The sequence below is a fragment of the Ambystoma mexicanum genome, chromosome 1p, assembly GCF_040938575.1.
Source record: "Ambystoma mexicanum isolate Mex_15411 chromosome 1p, UKY_AmexF1_1, whole genome shotgun sequence".
NCBI lineage: Eukaryota > Metazoa > Chordata > Amphibia > Caudata > Ambystomatidae > Ambystoma > Ambystoma mexicanum.
This window is the reverse complement of record NC_090921.1, coordinates 381209588-381228401: the sequence shown is the minus strand read 5'-3', so window position 1 is coordinate 381228401 and position 18814 is coordinate 381209588. Positions and strand designations below refer to the sequence as shown.

At 45.7% G+C, this 18814-nt stretch overlaps 1 protein-coding gene across 2 annotated transcripts in view; it reads left to right on the top strand.

Moving 5' to 3' along the window:
* RFXANK (regulatory factor X associated ankyrin containing protein) overlaps positions 1-18814 on the top strand; it is a 276320-nt gene that overhangs the window by 18940 nt on the left and 238566 nt on the right. For both annotated transcript variants that reach the window (XM_069649120.1, XM_069649121.1), the window contains exon 2: positions 2698-2762. In XM_069649120.1, coding sequence (XP_069505221.1) covers positions 2726-2762 — 37 coding nt within the window. In that variant the 5' untranslated portion in view covers positions 2698-2725. The remainder of the gene's footprint in view (positions 1-2697; positions 2763-18814) is intronic.

Sequence of the window (18814 nt, the reverse complement as noted above, 5' to 3'; positions counted from 1 at the left end):
TCTCCCTCCCCTGCTGATCTACCTGCCTGCTGCGCCAACTGGTCGCCTGACTACCCCCTGAGTCTCACAGGTTATCGGGCCCACCATGATCAGTTCCCCCTGCACTGCCTCTGGGCCTACCACGCACTTAGGGGCTGTAACTGTAACCTCAACTGTACCTTGGCACTTACCCAGAGTCTCGCTGCCCTGGCTGCACTTACCCAGAACACTGCTGTCCTGATTGCACTTCCCCTTCCCTCACCTTTGCACTCCATCCTCGCACCTTGCGCTGAATGAATCGTAAGATCGCTGTCTCGTCCTCCCTTTCTCTTTCCTCCCTTGCCTTGTCGCGCCTAGAAACACATGTGTACAGGCGCGTTATAAATGTCATATCATAGTACCAAAACAGTTTGTATGCTTTATGGTAGGAACATTTAAGTAAGCATTGCACTTGGATTTAGAGGGAGTGTGATGGCACAAGTGACGGAATTTAGATACTTGGAGTATTTCTGGACGCTTGTTTGAATTGGAAAATTTGTAAAAGGGTGTTTATGTGGGGGGCAGTGTCGGGTCAGGAGGTGGGGTGGAGGAGTCAAGAGTATGAGACTGCAGTATATTGGAATAATTTGAAGTGTGTTGAAGTAGGAGGTTCAACTACAGACTAGCTACAGTAAAACTCAACTTGGTAAGCTGGACAGAATCCAGGCAAGAGCACGAAGGGTTGTGACGAGCACAGTGAGGTAATCGCCTAATTGAGCCCTACAGACGGTGGCAGGGCTGTTGACCCTGGATCTAAGAAGGAAGGAACTGCATGTTAAATATTGCATTGTTTATATAGCATTTTAAACCCGTGATTGTCAAAGAGCAGAAACATAAAAAAGACAAATGGTTGAAATGTCACTCTTTTAGTGAATGGCACCAAGTGAAGAAGTGCCTAGCTGTTTATTGGATGCATGAATATTAAGGTAGAAGCTGGGGGTTGGGTTTCATGCGGATAGATTGGTGAGACATTTGGAGGTGGATGCACTAAGGATGGTGGGGAATGTTGACAGTGATGTTGCCTTTATGGAAGATGAACAAACCAAAAATGTGTATGGAATTGGCAAAGATGGTGGTGAAAAGAATGGAGACAGAGGGGGGTGAAAATTGGTGATAAGGTATGTGGAGGTTGGGGGGTGAAGGTGCACATGTGTGAACAGATGCAGGGTTCAAAATTGAGGGGAGCCGGGAGCTATTTAGCGCCTAGTTCTAGCACAGTAAAACCTGGTTAGCTTGAAACCGACAGCAACCAGGAGCTACTTTTGGCTCTTAGGGCCAACTGGTGCACTCCAAACATATACATGTGACATTACCTTTTGAGTATTTGAGAATGTTAATAAAGAAAATTTAGAACACCCCTAATGCACATTTAAACAATGGTTCATACAAAATGGACACAAAGTTAAAGGAGCATCTCTGGTAGTTCCTGGTCCACCCCGCAGTAGCTCCTGCTTACTGGGTGATGCGTGACACCAAGGAGCTGGTTTTAGCTCCTGCTCATTGAATCTCAATTTCGAACCCTCAGATGGGTCATGGGATGCAGAAAGAATCAAAGTGGGTATGACCTACTACATAAAGGAGGAAGAAGAACATAAGATTGCAAGTCTCTCTGATAATGTTTCCATATGTACAGTGGAATTAATGGCAGTAAATATGTTATTAGAGCAACAGAGAAACGCATGGTAAAACTTGTGGTATTTGTAAATTCACTAAGTGTCTTGCAAGCTTTTAAGGAAGGGAAGGTTAATAGAAAATATATTGTTCTGCATATTTGGTAGCAGTTAGATGCACAGTGGGAGGAATAGTGATTGATTTGGCCTGGATACCCATCGATTGTGGGATATTAAGAAACAAGTTGGTGGACAGGGCTGTGTATGAAGCCACAAAAAGGGAAGTTGTGGATATAGAGATCTCCCGAAGTGTGGATGAGGAACAGGTGATGGTGAAAGGGAGCATTAGGGATGAGTTACAAAATAGATGGGATGTAAGTAGGAAAGGGAGGCACTTTTATACATCACAAAGGAAGGTTCAGTGCAAACGTTGTCGGTGGAATGCTGAGATGTACGCAGGTCAAGAGTAGGACATGCATGGTTGCAAGGCTGGATGTTTAAGGTGGGCAGAGCCGCATCAGAGAACTGTGAGTGTGGCAGACCAGAGACTGTGGAACACTATTTGATGGTCTTTGAAAAGTTCAGCATGCAGAGGCAGTTGCTGAAAGCCAGAATAACCGGTATTGGGGTAGACATGAGGGGACTATCTGATTAACTGCAAATACAGAAAGGGACAGAGGACAAGCAGTGCTGGTTGCTCCTCCAATATGTGAGGGCGATTGGGAAGTGGAAGGAGATTTAGAGGCGGGACTCGGTTTGATGAGGGGGTTACAAAAAAACGACGAACATCATCTATAAAATGGAAATCGCTGGCTCTTGGCCTCTAGCCTGGCTGAATGTTTAAATGGTTTAATGTGACAACCTGTAATGTGGTTTCAAAGCTGCATATTACCGCTTGACATAACATAATACATTAATAAACAAAAGTATTTCAATTGCAAACCAAAGCACAGACAAATGCTTGAGCTATGTAAAATAAAATGTTGCAACTAGCCCAGATCATTCTGGAATTACAAACGGTTCAATAGAATCAGGAACTTTGGCTTACGTATATTCTTCTACTTTTTAGGGGAAGAACACTCAAGGTTCTTAATTCAATGCGTGAGAAATTGTGGAGTGGACACACGAGAAACAGTAAGTATTATTCTTTTATATAATTTTGTTTGTTTTCAAACTTTTACACCACTTAATTTATTGGTACCACAAGACAGACAGAATAAACAAACGGATACATGGCTTCTCACCTTCCTTAATTCGCCCACCCATTCCTCATAACAGTAAAGCTAGGTACGTGTACCTATTAGGCTTAGAGCCAGGTCTATTATATCTATTAATAAAAAGGTGGCCGGGAGAGAGACGAGCGTTAGCCGCACATTCACTTTAACTCTGCTCTCTGCCGACTGTTGTTCTCACACCGAACGTTCATCATACACACATCTCCCTCCCCTCATTTTAAAGTTAACATTCCAAACTTTATAACTCCTTAGTATATTACATAACCTTTGTATTTAATTGCAGGTTCTCTCTCCATACACATGCACTGTGTCTCACAAACTCTTTGTTCCACACTCTCAATTTGGCATACTCCTCGGCTCTCTTGTTTTATTTGTTTGTGGTACCTCTGTGCTGCACCTTCCTCTCCGACACCATCACGAACTATGTCCTGCCAAGTAACCACTTGCTGCTCTGCTCTAATCCTTCACCATCCACTTTCATGGTTCAATTCGATCTGTGGTCCACCTTTCTCTGTTTCCTAAGAATACGCAACTCCCTCTGCACACCATCACTCTCCTTGGACTCAAAAATCTTGACATTCCTTTCACCCTCCTTTCAGGCAATTTTACATGTACCATCTATGCTTCCATGAAGTCATGATCCTTAGCACAATATGCTCTGTGTAACCCTTATGCAGGATTTGTTTTTCTCTCAATCTGCTTTCTAAGGCTTCCCTGGTTGTAATTGTTTATTATACAGCGCTTATACACAGGTTTTCTTCAAAGTGCTTCAAGTCAGGAAGGGAGCAAGGGGATATAGTAAACATTCTTAGGCCTTGAAGTTTCCGAATGATCTAACAGAAAAAAACTAGCATTCTAGGCCTGACGGCATTTCTCCTAGTGCAAGTGCATGAGGTGTTAGTTATGACCATAATAGGGTGGGGGGGACAAAAAAATGGGGGGGGGGGACAGGACAAACAAGCTTGCTAGTCCTAGTACATTCATTTCATGGATGCGTACAGACAGAGGTGCGAGGAAGGGGAACAAGCTCTTCCAGTTCAGCAAGGCACTGGGTTAAGTGCAGAGACGTTGCTCTGCTCATGGAGCGTAGGCTGAAGGTGCAGTAGTGCTGCACATGGTGCAGCAGCCAGGAGGCAAGTGCAAAAGACTGACGGGGGAGCCAGCGACCTGTAAGGCTCTGGCGGTGAACCAGTCAGCAAAAACTGAACAGAGTTTGGGAGGAGAAGGAGGGTGGAGAGAAAAAGAACAGGGGTTGAGTTATCTCACTTGAATTCTCTGCCCACCTTGCACATAAAGTTTGGACTCGGAGAGCATGGTAACTGCCCTTGCCTCAGTTCAAAAGGCAACACGTTTGTCAATTGGTGAAGCGTGGTTCGATATGAAAACAGAAAACCAGTTGGCTCTTTCTTTAAGTTCTATTCATTCTGCATGCACATTTGCATCAATTCTTTAATTCTCTGGTTGAATCTTACTATCATATCATTACTTTTTGGATGATATAAAGATGTACAACAGTGTCTTATGTTGTGATCTGTCAGAAAAATATTCTCCCGAGATTTGAACTGCACACTTATCTGAAACGAAATCCCGCTGCACATCGTTGCTCGCAAAAATCTTCTCCAAGCATTTGATCACTGTTCTCGTGTTCATCTCCCTTATGGGTTGTACAATTGGCATTTTGAATAATCGTCCATTACACACAGAGGATATCTGCAGTCTACCTGCAGCACTTGGTACAGACCCGTAATGTTAGTCACAATCCTCTTCTGTGCTCCTTCAGGCAGGCTCTGAGCTTTATCACTCCTTTGACACAAAATACCTGCTTCAACACTGTTTTCCATGTCAATTCCAGGCCACCAAAAATCGGTTCCCAATCTCCCCGTTCCACTTATACTGAGATGTGCCGGCTTATTAGATTAATTCTCAGAAATGTAGGTGGAACCAATAATTCACCTCTCATCACACATTCATCCTGTACACTAATCTCCTCAGACACCTTCCACATGACACTTAAATCCCCAAGTAGTTCTCTGCAAGCCAACCTTGCATGCAATATTCTTTTGCTTTTCTTATTTGTATTTTGTATTTGCATTTTATTGAATTTATATAGCGTTTTAATCAAATGCTTTACAAGAGGAACCAACAATATACAGCAAGCATTACAAAACAATTTGAATTAAACCAGAAAGCAGTACAAAAAACAATTTAAATTATGGAAGGGGAAGAAGAGAAGGGAGGGTTCAAGAAGAGAGGAGAGATAGTGAGCGAGAGGAAAGGTGAGAGTATAAGTAAGGCAGGCAGAGGGAATAGGGAGAAGGAAGGAAGAGAAGAAGATTAGAAGTGTACTGGACATAAGGAAGGAGAAAGTGGAGAGAAAGGAGAGGAAGAGAGAAGGGAAGTAGGAAAAGGTGTGGGAGAGAGTACTAATAGAAGTAAGAGAGGAAGCAAAGGACTTAAGGAGGTGAATGAAAGATAGGATTTTAGGGAGGTACGAAAGTAAGTGAAGGAAGAAGTAGAGAAGATGAAGAGAGGAAGGCGGTTCCAGTGGTAAGGGGCAAAGAGTTGGAAAGAGCAGAAGTGAGAAGGGGCACAGGGTAGAGGTGGATCTCGTCTCTGTCTGTCAGCCTTTTCCATTCATCTCCTGAAATAGCACTTTCTCCAAACCAGTCAATTTCTGCAAAACATTCCTCCACATCTCCCATCCGCACAACCTCACTCTCGGAATCAACTCTTTATTCCCTTATTGTCAACAGCAATCTAGAAAGGCAATCGGCCCCAGTATTGCTTCTTCCTGGGATATAATCCGTCTTGAATAAGACTTAATTTGTCACCAACCTTGCTCTCAAATTCCTTACGGCACCTGGTGACAGACGTTGGCCAGTGGTTTATGGTCATTCCTGATTGAGAAACTTGTTCCTCCATTGGATCCTTTTGAAATGCTCCACAGCCCATGTACAGGCAAGAGTTTTCCTTTCAATTACTAAACCTCTCTTTCCAACTCTAACCAGGTGCGTAATGCATATGCCACTACCCTGAGTTGCCCCTTTTCCCTCTGTGAAAGTCGCGCACAAACCATAATTTCTTGAATCAACGCTCGACATACACTCCTTCCCACACTCAAATCCCTTTAATGTTCTTGGTCTTGCCTGACCTATCTCCTTGTTAATGCCCTGAAAATGTGTCTCCTTAACCTCCGGCCACATGTATATCTCATTCTTCCTCAAAAGCCTCCGCAATGCTTCTGTTTTATATGTAAATGAACCTATGAATCGTGCCTAAATTTCCACTAAATCTAAAAACAAGCACAATTGTTCATCATTGCTCTGGGTGCTTTCTGTACAGCATCCACATGATCCGCTTTCGGTTTTGTACCATCCCCAGATATGTTATGTCCTAAATACTTTACTGCGTAAACACTGAAATTATACTTCTCAAACCTCAGTGGCGTTCCACTTCTCTAATACCTCTAAAATATCTTGCAGTGCCAAATCATGTTCCTCCTTCGACCGACCATATACTAATATGTTATCTTGGAATTCCCCTTAACAAATTGCTTTGTCAGTGTTCCAGAAAATGATGAACAATGTCTAGGCCAAAAGGCATCCTCTTATATTGGAACAGATCATACAATGTTGTAAATGCTGTTAATGAATTAGACTCTTCATGTAGTTTGACCTGTTGATATGCTCTCGTCATGTCCAGTGTATTTAAAATGTTTGCCTCTGTGAGAAACCAAATGGTGTCTTGCCTGCTAGTCCCCGGGGATCCCTCTGGTGGCCAGGGCACGGCTATCACCTTTTGGATCCAGACCCTGGGGGTGGACCAGTGCAGGAGGATCACCTGGGTGAGGGGTCATCGGGGAGTGGGAGTGAGGCAGCCGGTGGCGAGACTTGGTATTCCTCCCTTTCCCTCACCCATGATCCCTCCTATTACGTAGGATTCTCTGGTGTCCCAACTCCCCCTCCCCCATTTACACACAAACACTGGGCCGAGGAAGAGGATGACTGAGTAATAATACGAACTCTTACACATCGCATTTGACATGTCCCGCTAATTGGATCAGGCAATTGACTCTTAAGTGCATACATCTGATATCAATTAGCTCTCCTCACATGGTTAAAAGGCAAAACATAGCGACACACTCTGAGCAAGGTAGAACACGAGTAAGAGCAGAACCTTCGGGGCGAAGGCAAACCTACTGGAGCAGAGCAACAGACCGAGAGATGAGAGCCATGGGCAGAGAACACCAGGAGTTTCCTGCAGGAGGTTGTTGCCTCCAAAAGGCAGCGAAATATATGTGGAGAAGGCTGATTTCTAAACAAAAAAGGCTGCATTGTGTTTCAAGGATGCCAGAGACCCTCACGGGTGAACGGCAGAGTTGAGGAGGCGAGGTCAAGCCTTGGTACTAACCTTGACTCGTATATGCACACAGCCAGTGAGTTGGCATGCAAAGTAAGAGATCGGTGTGTGCTAAAGAAAGATTGACTTGGCAACATAATATCACCTAATTGAAGGCTGCACGGGCGTGGATGAGACACGATGAAAGGTAGACCTGCGAATGAACCTTGAAGTAACGATAGCTGTAAATTCAGCAATACTGAGTAACTGAGTGGTCCGGCGAAAGGAAGTAGCCCACTTGAGTCTCCGTGAAAGGTGAAAAAACCTGTAGCGATAAAGTGAATGAACTGTAAAAGCGAGGTGATTGACATTGACCCAGTGAAAAAGGAAGACTTAAAAAGGTGAACGTTGAACTTTGGTGCAGAATACAGTAAATTACCCTGACCAGGAATCACTGGGGCAAATAACATAGGCGTGTGAATTGAAAGCTGGAATGTCGAAGTGGTCCTGCGGAGGTCTTTAGAAAAAACCCATGCACATTCAAAAGTCTTTTACATCACGAAAAGATCCGAGCCCAGCAGAAGGAAACTTAAGGTGTAATAAGTATGGGCAAGGGAACCCCTAAAGGAAGTGAATTAAGTGAATTCAAAAGTGTTTTCTTTTGCTTTGAGAGGTCTGAGCCCGATTGAGGGAGACTGACATGAACTTTTGCTTTGAGAGGTCCGAGCCCAGTTGAGGGAGACCGATGTGAACTACTTTAAGAGGTCTGAGCCCGATAGAGGGGGACGGACGTGAACTGTTGGTAAACTGTGTTTTAGAAATTGGAAAGCAAGTTTTACCGTGGAAGGCCAGGTGGGTCTCGATCCACGTCTTGAACTGCCTTTGTGTTAAGAGCCTGAGCCAGAATGTCATCTTGCCTACAGGGACCGCTTTACTCTGTGCTGTCCAATGTGGGGAGGAGAGTTGACTCAGCCACATTTAGTCTTTATATTTGAACACTAATTCTCCTTTTCACACTTTTTTTGTGCAAGATATAGGGCAGGCATTAGGTTTTGTTAGTATAGGCCATTTTGAATTGACAGACTCTACTAGGACTTTTATTTATTATTTGATGGTTGAAACTACTCCCATCTTATAGGGCAAGTAGGAGTTTCTCCAACCCCATTGAAACTTCAATAAAGGTTTTACAAATTGTACCTTTTGTGTCGGTGCCATACTTGTGATACCATGCCTCCCTTTATACCTCTAATAATAAAGCCAGCATCTCTGGTAGGTTGGGCAATGGATGGCAATCAGCATCCTCAAACTAATTCAAACCATGCAGGTCCACACACATTCTTGTCCTTCCATTACTTTATTTGTAAGCATTGTAGGTGATGCCCATTCTGCGCTTTCAATTGGTTCTATTACGTCATGATTCACCATCTCTGTTAGTGGGTCTTCCAACTCTTTTTCCCAAACCTTAACAGCGCACTCTGCACTTTGCTTGATACAGGGACAGCTTCTTCCTTCGATTATTTTATGCACAAATCCTGCAAATTTGCTTGCAACCTTTCCCCTGTAGATGCTGACGATAGTAGCATTTTTTTGTATTGTCAAAGATAGGAAACCCTAAGTACTTCATGGAAGTCCTAATCACTAGGTTCCTGTGGTTCAAGAACCACGTATAGCCGATAGGTTTTCTTTGCATTAATTTTCAGCCCATTTAATACAATATATCCATTAAATGCCCTTATCAGGTGTTGACCTCTAGGAGTATGATCTAGAAGCAAAAAATCACCTACATAGGCTGACCAGCGTAATTTAACCCCTCAATTTTTGGTGGCGCAAATGCTGCCTCATCCAATGTTCTTGTTAGGACTCACCGCCAATACTGTGACTAGTGTGGCAGGAGCGCTGAACAATGGAGCCGGAAGTCGGTGCAGAATTCGTCCTACAATTCTACCTCTCTGCTGTGTAAATCTAACGGACAGAAAGGTTCAATAGTTGGAAAAGGAGACCCACACCCACACCCACGAGGCATCAACGGGAAAAGCAAGAAAGGACAAATCGATATCACTGAAGAATCGTGGCAACCACAGCTAAACAATAGGGAATGTAGGGAACCTGAGTTGTAGACCCAGCGGTTTGGTACAGGAGGTGGGTATGGATGGTTGCTGTCCCCAAGATTCTGATCAAGTACAAGAATACCCTATGAATGAAAATGGAACAAGTCTAAACCTAAACAGAAAGAATCGCTGAAAAGAGTCTTACCAGAAGGCGATAAGGTCCATTCCTGAAGTCCAGGTTCAGCAGTTCAAGGACCTGACCCGACGGCACAAGGACGCCTGATAGTTCCTTGAAGCACAATCCAAAGCACAATCCCAGAATCCAGTTAACCTACCCCGAAGGCACAAGGACACCAATGTTGGTAATAGAACAAACAACAAGCGTCTCTAGTCTCTTGTTGCTCCAGTTATGGAGGTAGGTGTCACGACCTGTGACCCAGAACCCCAGTGGCATGGTCACATGCTAGGTAGGGTTAGGACTCAGGGTTCATTTGGGGCCACATGGGCCTTACATTATCACCAGGGACTCTCCTGGAGTCAGTCCTGTCGCCTTTGGCTCCAGGCTCATATTTGGAATGGGACTTGAGGGGACTACTTTTTGTGTGGAAGCCTGCAGCCAACATGGAGACACCCACACAGTCTAGTCCCTAATAACCAGACTGTGCGGTGCAGTGTTTTAGGGTGTGGTAGCCTGGACTACTTTACCTGGACTACTTTACAGAGGTAGACTATATAAACCACACCCAAGTTAAAGAACGTGCTTCGCGTTATTCTGCAGCCAGCAGCGTGACGCTCATCGTGTTCAGAGACCAGCACCCGGCGTTCCTGGAATCGCGGACCCGCAGAGGAGACAAAAGAACATCATTAGCAGCCTCAGCTTACCTGCAGCTTTCCATCCTTCGATTCCGGCTGCTTGCGGTCTTCCATCCCGTTGGCAGCATCTTCAGGACATCACGCACGCACCGGAACGAAGCACCTGGAGGGGAGAGAGAGAGAAGGGGACAACGTTAAACAGGTTATTCACGGCAATCACAGCAGTAACCATAACCTCCTCACCTGGCTGGGCATATCTTGGCCGGTTCCGCTCCGGAAATCACTGCACGCCCAGAAAGACCATTGCGCCCTGAAAAGGAATAAAGAATACAGGTCAGCCCAAAAAGACCTTAGCGCGCCGCACTTCGCGCTGAACCTACCTTTCTTCATATGCTCCGCGTCCATAAATCCCGGCAGGAGCCTGACCCAAGCAGCGCACCCAGCGAACCTCTGGACACCTAAGGGGGGGGAACAATCGGCGAAAGATATTAATGGCACGAAAGAAAAGCAAAGGCCTTCAGAGACTGCTATAATCGAACTTACTGCCTTAAAGACACTTGAATGGGTTGGCACCAGTGAAATTAACTTGGTCGCTTCAACCCACAGAAAACTATGCGCCCCTGCGTAGAAAGCAGGACGGAGAGAAAGCAGGACGGAGAGCACGCCAGACATCATAACAAGGTGAGGAGGGGGCCATCAGGTCGAGTCCAAGGGGCTGGTGGGAGGAAACGAAATCTGTGCCCAAGTCCAGTCCTCCTGTGTTTTCAGGCCTACCTGCCATAAAAGACACCGAATTGAGCACATCCGGGGGGAATCCGGCAACCAGGGCATACGGGCGTCCCTGTGGATACCATGTGAGCGTAACAGAACGTGACGCCTCCTAACCAAATCCACCTGGGCGCCATGGAGACTTCAGAAATGGACCAACTGGCCCAGTTATTAGGACAATTGCGCGCCGAAGTGCATTCGACTAGGCAAGAGACTAATACCCTGCAAAGGGATCTTGTCGTCACCAAGGATCGCACTGAAGAATTCAGCAGGCAACTACTGCAATCACAGGCCGGGCAAGCTCCATTACCCGGGACAACTTCGCTGGCACAGTCAACCACGTTGTCTACCGCTCCAGTGCAAATCAATTTACCCGGAACAATAGTGTTAGCACCGCCAGAAATGTTTTCAGGAGATCCAAGAAAGTATGCAGCATTCATGAATCAATTTCGCCTTCATTTTCTCTGCGGACCGGCTGCATTCCCTCACTATCAGGCACGAGTAGCATTTATTTTGTCATATCTAAGCGGTAGTGCAGCGGATTGGTCAGTGCCGCTTGTGAGCTATGATGATCCGTTACTACGTGACTTTGGGGGCTTCCAAAGGGAAATGGAAAAGCTCTTTGCACGACACACCCATGAACAAGCTCAGGACTTACTAACATACATAGCAACCTTGGCCTGAAGACAAGAGAACCACATTGTTTCACCGAGGCCTTTGAGGGGAATTAAAGGACATCTTGGCTCAGGTAGTTGACCCACCTAGAGACTGGAGAGAATTTATCAATCTGGTGGTGCAATTAGATAGACTACAAGATCGGAAAGCGGATCGGTCCAAATCCGACACACTGGCCGTGTATCTACGAACCAAGGATGCTACTCCGCGCACGTCAGAGAATACCACAGAGCCAATGCAAATTGGAGGCATACGACCACCGTTAACAAAAGCCGAAAGAGACAAGAGAAGGCAACAACAGTTATGTTTGTACTGCGGACAATTGGGGCACTTCTTAAAGGACTGTCCAATAAAACACCCCAAGTGAATTGTGGGAGCTACAGGAAAGGATGAGAGTAAGGAGTCGGAAAACTGCCTAGCTCGACAAAAGTAGAGGTCAGTTTGTCGAGTGAGAAGAATGAGCCACCGGCCTCACATTTTGCAATACCAGAGATCCTAATCAATCGCCAACAACCTTCAAGGATGCATTCCGTTGAAGCTTACATAGACCGCCCTGAACTACCAAGATATTTTCAGAGTCAATTACGAAAAACTGACTAAAAACATTGCAGGAAAAAGTGAATAGATGGAGGAGGGCATCACTGGTGAAAATGGTACTTATTCCCAAAATTCTAGATCTGTTTTCTAATATACCAATCCTGTTGCCGCGTTGCTTCCTGGGGACTGTGGGGAGTCTTGTGCTAGACTTGGTCTGGGCGGGTAAACCAGCGAGGGTGGCATACACATCTCTCACGCTACCGGTGGCTAAGGGTTGCCTTGCACTCCCCAATCTGGAAAGATATTACTGGGCGGCTCAAGCAGTTTCTGAGCCACTGGTACTCTACCCAATTCATTAGACCACATGTATAAGTCAAACGAGCCCTGGCTTCACCAAATCTGCTGAGAGCAGTGGTCATTAGCCAGCAAGCAGTGCCACATGCAACTTTGAATATAGTACAGTCCACATATGCAATCTGGAGGAAGACAGCCCAAAAATACAACATACATACGAGATACACTCCTCTCCTGCCCATTAAATTAATTCCAGGGATACCCCTCACTGCAGAAAAAGTGTTCCTTTAGTGGGCAGATAAAACCAAACTTAGTACAATGGGTGACCTATTCGACCAAGAAACCTTCAGAACTCCCCAACAAGCAAAAGAGGGAGCTAGCACCACCTCCCTAGATATATTTATCTATTTTAGATTACGCTACTCATACCCTCGTTCCCACAACTGCCACCAACGTGGCAGTTATTACACGGGTTAATACAGGCACAGGGGGAGGGAAAGTTGGTTTCAACAATATGTAGATCCCTCTTGACCGACGGTGCCAACGAACCCAAGAATAAAAGAGAGGTGGGAAAAGACTTTGCAATCTCCCATCCCAGAAGAAGAATGGGGCTATATACTACAGCAGACACAAAAAGTGGTATTGAATTCACGCTTCAAGCAAATGCATTTTACTTGCACCAGACATATTACATGCCAGCCAATAAAAGTATGCATCATCCGGTGACAAATGCTACATGTGACGGATGCGGTACGCCGGCAGCTGATTTCCTTCATCTCACCTGGAGCTGCCCGGTGGTGGCCCGGTTCTGGGCAAGTGCATTCCGCGAGACTAAAGCAATAATAGCTGAAGAACTGAGGCCCGTTCCCACAGTAGCATTACTAGGGATGACGAAATACCTTTCACCGCCAACATGGAAATTGGCAATCATCCTACTAGTACTGGCACACAGAAGAATAGCTATGTCTTGGGGACGGGGCCCGGCCCCTATGCTAACGAATTGGCAGAAAGACATCCTCTATTGCCAGGAGGTGGAAGTAGAATTCATAAGAACACTGCCTTTAGATGCGAGACCTCCGGACATCTGGGGGCCCTACGTATCATATCTGCTTTCCAACACTGATACCCCCTCATCTCCGTCTACGCCAACACAAACAACCAGGTCGACTAGGAACCACCACTACCACAGCGAGTAGAGGTGGCAATGGACTACGCTAGGCACATCAGAGGGGAGTGGGGTTCTGGGTGGAGGGGAGTGGGGGAGGGGTGATGGGAATGTTTTTGGCGCAAGTTGACTAGCCCGCGGGTCACGCAGTCTCATGTGTTTATTGTAAATTGGTAAATGCAAAAATAAAGTTAAAAAAAAAAATGGAAGCAAGTCCAAAGTAATGAAAGACCTTTTTCAACAACAAATCCACCAAGACAGGAGCTGAAGGCATCCCGCGACAGGGTACAAAGACTGCCATCTTCGTGAAGAAATCTACCACAACACATATGGTGTTCTAGACCTGTATCAAAGGCAACTCTACTATGAAATCCATGGAAGGCAACTCTACTATGAAATCCATGGATAACCTCGTCCATGGACGTTGGGGTACAGGCAGAGGCTGAAGTAGGCCCATGGATTTGGTCAGGGTGGTTTTACATTGTGCGCCAATGGCGCATAATTTTATGTGTTCCTGCACATCCCGTCGCATGGAAGGCCACCAACACCATCTCTGTAGTAGATCCAGTGTCTTCCTGGTGACGGGAGGGGCCGAGAACAGGGCATCATGACACCACTGTAATGCAATCTGACGGGTTTTGCTATTGGGCAGGAAGAGGCAGAAAGCCGTCCTTGGATGGAAGGCAGTGAGTTTACCACATCCATATTGTAGTCGGAGATCTCGACGGGTTGGGTTGAGACCCACTCTGTAAGAGAGGACCTTGAAGACGTTTGTGGTGTTCATCCACACACTACCTGAGTAGGTAACATTAGAGAACCTTTGTCCTTTCCAACTGGAGCGGAAACGTACATATGCGAGAGCGCATCAGCCTTTGAGTGTAGATGCCCAGGTCAGTAGGTTATCAAGAAATTGAACATCGAGAAGAACTCATGCCATCTAGCATGTCGAGAGGTAGAGCACCTGACAGATTTCATAGCAAGAAGGTTCCTATGATCAGTGAACACTGAACAGGATGTGAATCTCCCAGTAAGTGGTGTCTCCATTCCTTAAAGGTATCACGGAGAGCCAGGAATTCGTGTTCCGTTGTGATATAAGTGCACTCGTAAGGTGTGAGTTTATGAGAAAAGAAAGCGACTGGATGGCTGCATTGTTGGGACAATATGGCACCGATGGCGATCCCGGAAGCGTCTGCTCCTACGTGGAAGGACAGAGCGGGATTAGGGTGTTGTAACACGGAAGCAGAAGTAAAGGCTGCTTTGAGTGCGTCAAAGGCCTGTTGCTGTTCGGAAGACCAGATATATGGGCGTTTGTTGCTATAGTGTGGTTAGAGGAGCCACCAGTCCTGAAAAGGAACAAATAAAATGCTTGTAAAAGTTTGAAAATCCAAGAAAAGACTGGAAGGCCCTCACATTGGTAGGGACTGGCCAGTCCAGAACGGCTCGGACCTTGGTATGGTTCATCCGTACTCCTTTGTTGGTGAGGTCATATCCCAAAAAATCGACCTTGGTTGCGTGGAAAACACATTTCTCGGCTTTTGCGAATAGATTGTTTTCAGTCAAGCGTTGGAGGACTACGGTCACGTGACTGATGTGTTGCTGACGTGAGGAAGAGTAGATTAATATATCAAGATATACTACTGCATAGTGGTCTAATATATCCCTGCATACATCGTTCATGAAATTTTGGAATGTGGCTGGGGTGTTGCACAACCCGAATGGCATGACACAGTACTTGGATAAGCCATACCGCGCCTTGAATGCAGTCTTCCATTCATCGCCCTCACGGACCCTAACCCGATTGTAAGCCCCACGCAAATCGAGTTTCTTGAACAATACCAATACCTAACTGATGCAAAAGCGTGGATATCAATGGCAATGGATACTGATTTCTGATTGTTATGGCATTCAGGGCCCTGTAGTCCATACAGGGCTTCAGGTCCCCCTCCTTCTTAGGAACAAAGAATAATGGGGATACTGCGGGTGAGCGAGATGGCCGGATAAACCCATTGCATAATGCATTGTCAATTATACTCTGAGTATTTTTTGATTTATTACATTTGATTATACGCGCAGACCCTTGGGTTTCGCGGCGTAGGTTACATACATCTTAGCCATCTTGAACAGTTACATAGGTATATAATAGACAGGTAGGTTACACATCAAAACAAAGCGAGGTACTTGTAGATATGGGGACATAGAGGCTGAGGAGACATAGTAGGTTGGTCTTACACTATTGGAATTTGTTAAACAGCCAGGTTTTTAGAAGCTTCTTGAATTTTGGGAAGGAAGTTTCTTTACTTGGGTGGGAAATGAGTTCCAGAGGCGCGGGGCTGCTATGGGGAAGCTAGCATTACCTGCTCTGGAGGTAGTAACGCGTGGGATATGGAGGTGTGTATTCGTGCTGGATCTGAGTGTTCTGGACTTGGCTTTGCGAGAGATACTTTGGCTGAGGTAGATGGGGGCGTTGTCAGAGATACATTTATGAGTGATGGTGAGAATTTTGTGGAGAATTCTAGCTTGTACTGGGAGCCAGTAAGCATCTCTTCTGTGTTGGGATATGTGATCTCTTCTATTGATGCCCGAGCTGCTCTAAGGGCTTTGTTTTGGAAGAGTTGTAATTTAAGTTCTTTTTAGAAGTACCTAACAGTAGGACGTTACAATAGTCTGTCTTGGTTAAGATGAGGGCTCTGGCAAGTGTGAGGCAGTTATCGGCAGAGAGGAGGGGCCTGCTTAGTTTGATGAGTTTGGTTGTGTGTGCTGTGGAGGAAGTGCCCTAATGTGCGTGCTTGTTCATGGTAAGGCTAGAGTCAAGCTATACTCCCAGAATTTTGACTTTGTGAGATATGGTGATAGGGGTACCGTCTATGACTATGAATGTGTCGTCAGGATGGAACTTGCTGAGTCTGGCTGGGGAGCATACTATGAGGATCTCTGTTTTCTTTCTCCATTGAGGCACAGACTATTGTTGGCCATCCAGTTTTGGATAAGGGAGTAGATTTTGATAAAGCATGCCGTTACCTGTGATGGGTATACGTTTTTTGTGAGTCATCGGCGAAGTTTGTATAAATTACTCCCATGGAATCTAGTGCCACGAAGAGTAACTTCGTGTAGGCGTTATATAGAGTTGGCGACAGGCAGGATCCTTGCGGTACTCCCAGAGGTACTGGGATGGGATCAGCAGCTTCGTCACCTAGAGTGACTTTTGAGGTGCGGTCAGAGAGGAAGGATTTTATCCAAGTAGTGGCTTTCTTGGAGAAGTGAAAGTTGGTAGTTAAGGTTTGGCATAGTTTGTCGTGATCGACTAAATCAAAGGGTGGCGAGAGGTCAAGAAGTAGTCAAATACAGTTTACCGGAATCCCTGATGGAGTCCATCTTTTTTTTAGGTCCAGTAGGGCGGTCTCAGTACTATGTCTAGGACGGAAACCTGATTGTCTAACGCCTAGAATGTGTTCTGTTCTAAATGGGTTTGTGCTTGGGTGTATGCTATTTTATCAATGATTTTAAGGAGAAATGGCAGCGTTGTAATGGGCCTATAATTCGTGGGGATTGTCGATCTAAGGAGGGTTTTTTGAGTAGGGGTGTAACCCACGCTACTTTTATGGATGCTGGTATTTCGCTAGAGTTGAAAGACCAGTTGACAAATTTGGTAATGATGGGTGCTAGAGGGGTGGCACTTTGGCTTGAAAGCTGTCGCCTTTGCAGTTGGATGGCTTGAGAGATGATATTGTTTTGAGGACCTGGTCATTGGTAATTTGGGCGAAGTGGAATTCGGGTACATCTGACCTCGTAGCTGTACCTGATGGGTGAGACGGTTTGGCTGTAAGCTCTAGGAGCTTTTTTTTGCGTGGCTATTTCGTTTTGGAGTGTCTTCACTTTAGAGGACGGGGCATCCTGAATAGTGGTGCACCAGGCTTTGCTGGTAATAATTGAGCAGATGGGTAAGATAGGGGATTCTAGTTCTCTGATGATGGTAAATAGTTCTTTAGTATTAGAAGCTGCGTTAGAGATGCGTTTGTTAAGTGAGTCGGTTTTAGGGGAGAGTACACTGGGTTCATAGACTTTGGATAGTTTGAGTTTGATTTGGAGTTCTGGGGAGTGGTTTTTCCTGGATAAATGTTGTAAGGCTCTTGTTTTCTTTCTGAGTTCTGTGAGTTCGTCGTTAAACCAGGGGGAACTGCGTTTGGGCTTAGGCAGCTTGGTTTTGATTTGAGAATAGTGTTTTCCTTCTGGGTAAGGGAATAGATCCACCCGTTGGGTATGCTCGCCCCAGGGACCAGGTCTATAGGGCAATCGTACGGCCTGTGTGGTGGAAGTTTATCTGCTCTGGACTTGTCTAATATGTCCATATAGGCCTGGTATTCCGTAGGTATGGTGTAGTTCATGATGGAACCAACCACCAAGGCAGCATCCGTGAGTGACAAGGCCCACTGGGTCTAAGGCTGTGACCACTGAAACAATGAGACTCGGAATACTCCGACGTGAAGCACACATCCTGTTTTTGCCAGTCTATACAAGGGTTGTGCAAGGATCACCACGGAAGTCCCAGGATGACTTTGAATTGGGGGGCGGTAATCATATCAAAGGCAATGGTTTCCGCATGCCCAATTTCCGTGAAGATCTATGGTGTGTTCAGTCACCAGACCGGAAACCAGAGAGGTACCATCCACAGCATTGACAAGTTCAGGTTTTTCATTTGGGACAACAGGTATCCCAGTATCACAGGCATATTGTATGTCAATGTAGTTACCTGTCCCACCCGAGTCGAGGATGGCTAGTGCGGTCCATGGTTTCCCCGTTGAGAAAGAGGACACCATGATAGAAAACGGGGATAGACCAGTGTGAACATCGAGGTCCGGACACATAGACTCGGCAGACAGACCAAGTCTACTGCCGAGTTTTGTCATTTCCACCTTTTTCGTTGGTTTTTTGGGGCATAACCAAATGTAATGCTCCGAAGATCCACAATGGAAACAAAGCCTTCTGTTCTCCCTTTCCACAGGTTTCTTACTGCTCTGATTTGCATGGTCTCTGCCTCGTTGCTGGCTGTCGGTTCAGCATGTGATGGAACAGGAGCCAAAGGCCTTCGTTCACCCTTCCTTTCCACCCTATGGTCTGCAATTTGTAGCACCAGATCAAGTAGTTCAGAAAACGCGGTTGGTACCACCGGAATGGTAGCAAGAGTGTCCTTCAAAGACTCTGACAAACCCTTATAAAACACTGCATCCTTTTTGTCATCCAGCCAACTGGTCTCATCCACCAACTGATAAAACCTAGCCAGGTAGGCGAGTAGTGGTGAATCGCCTTGCCGTAGGT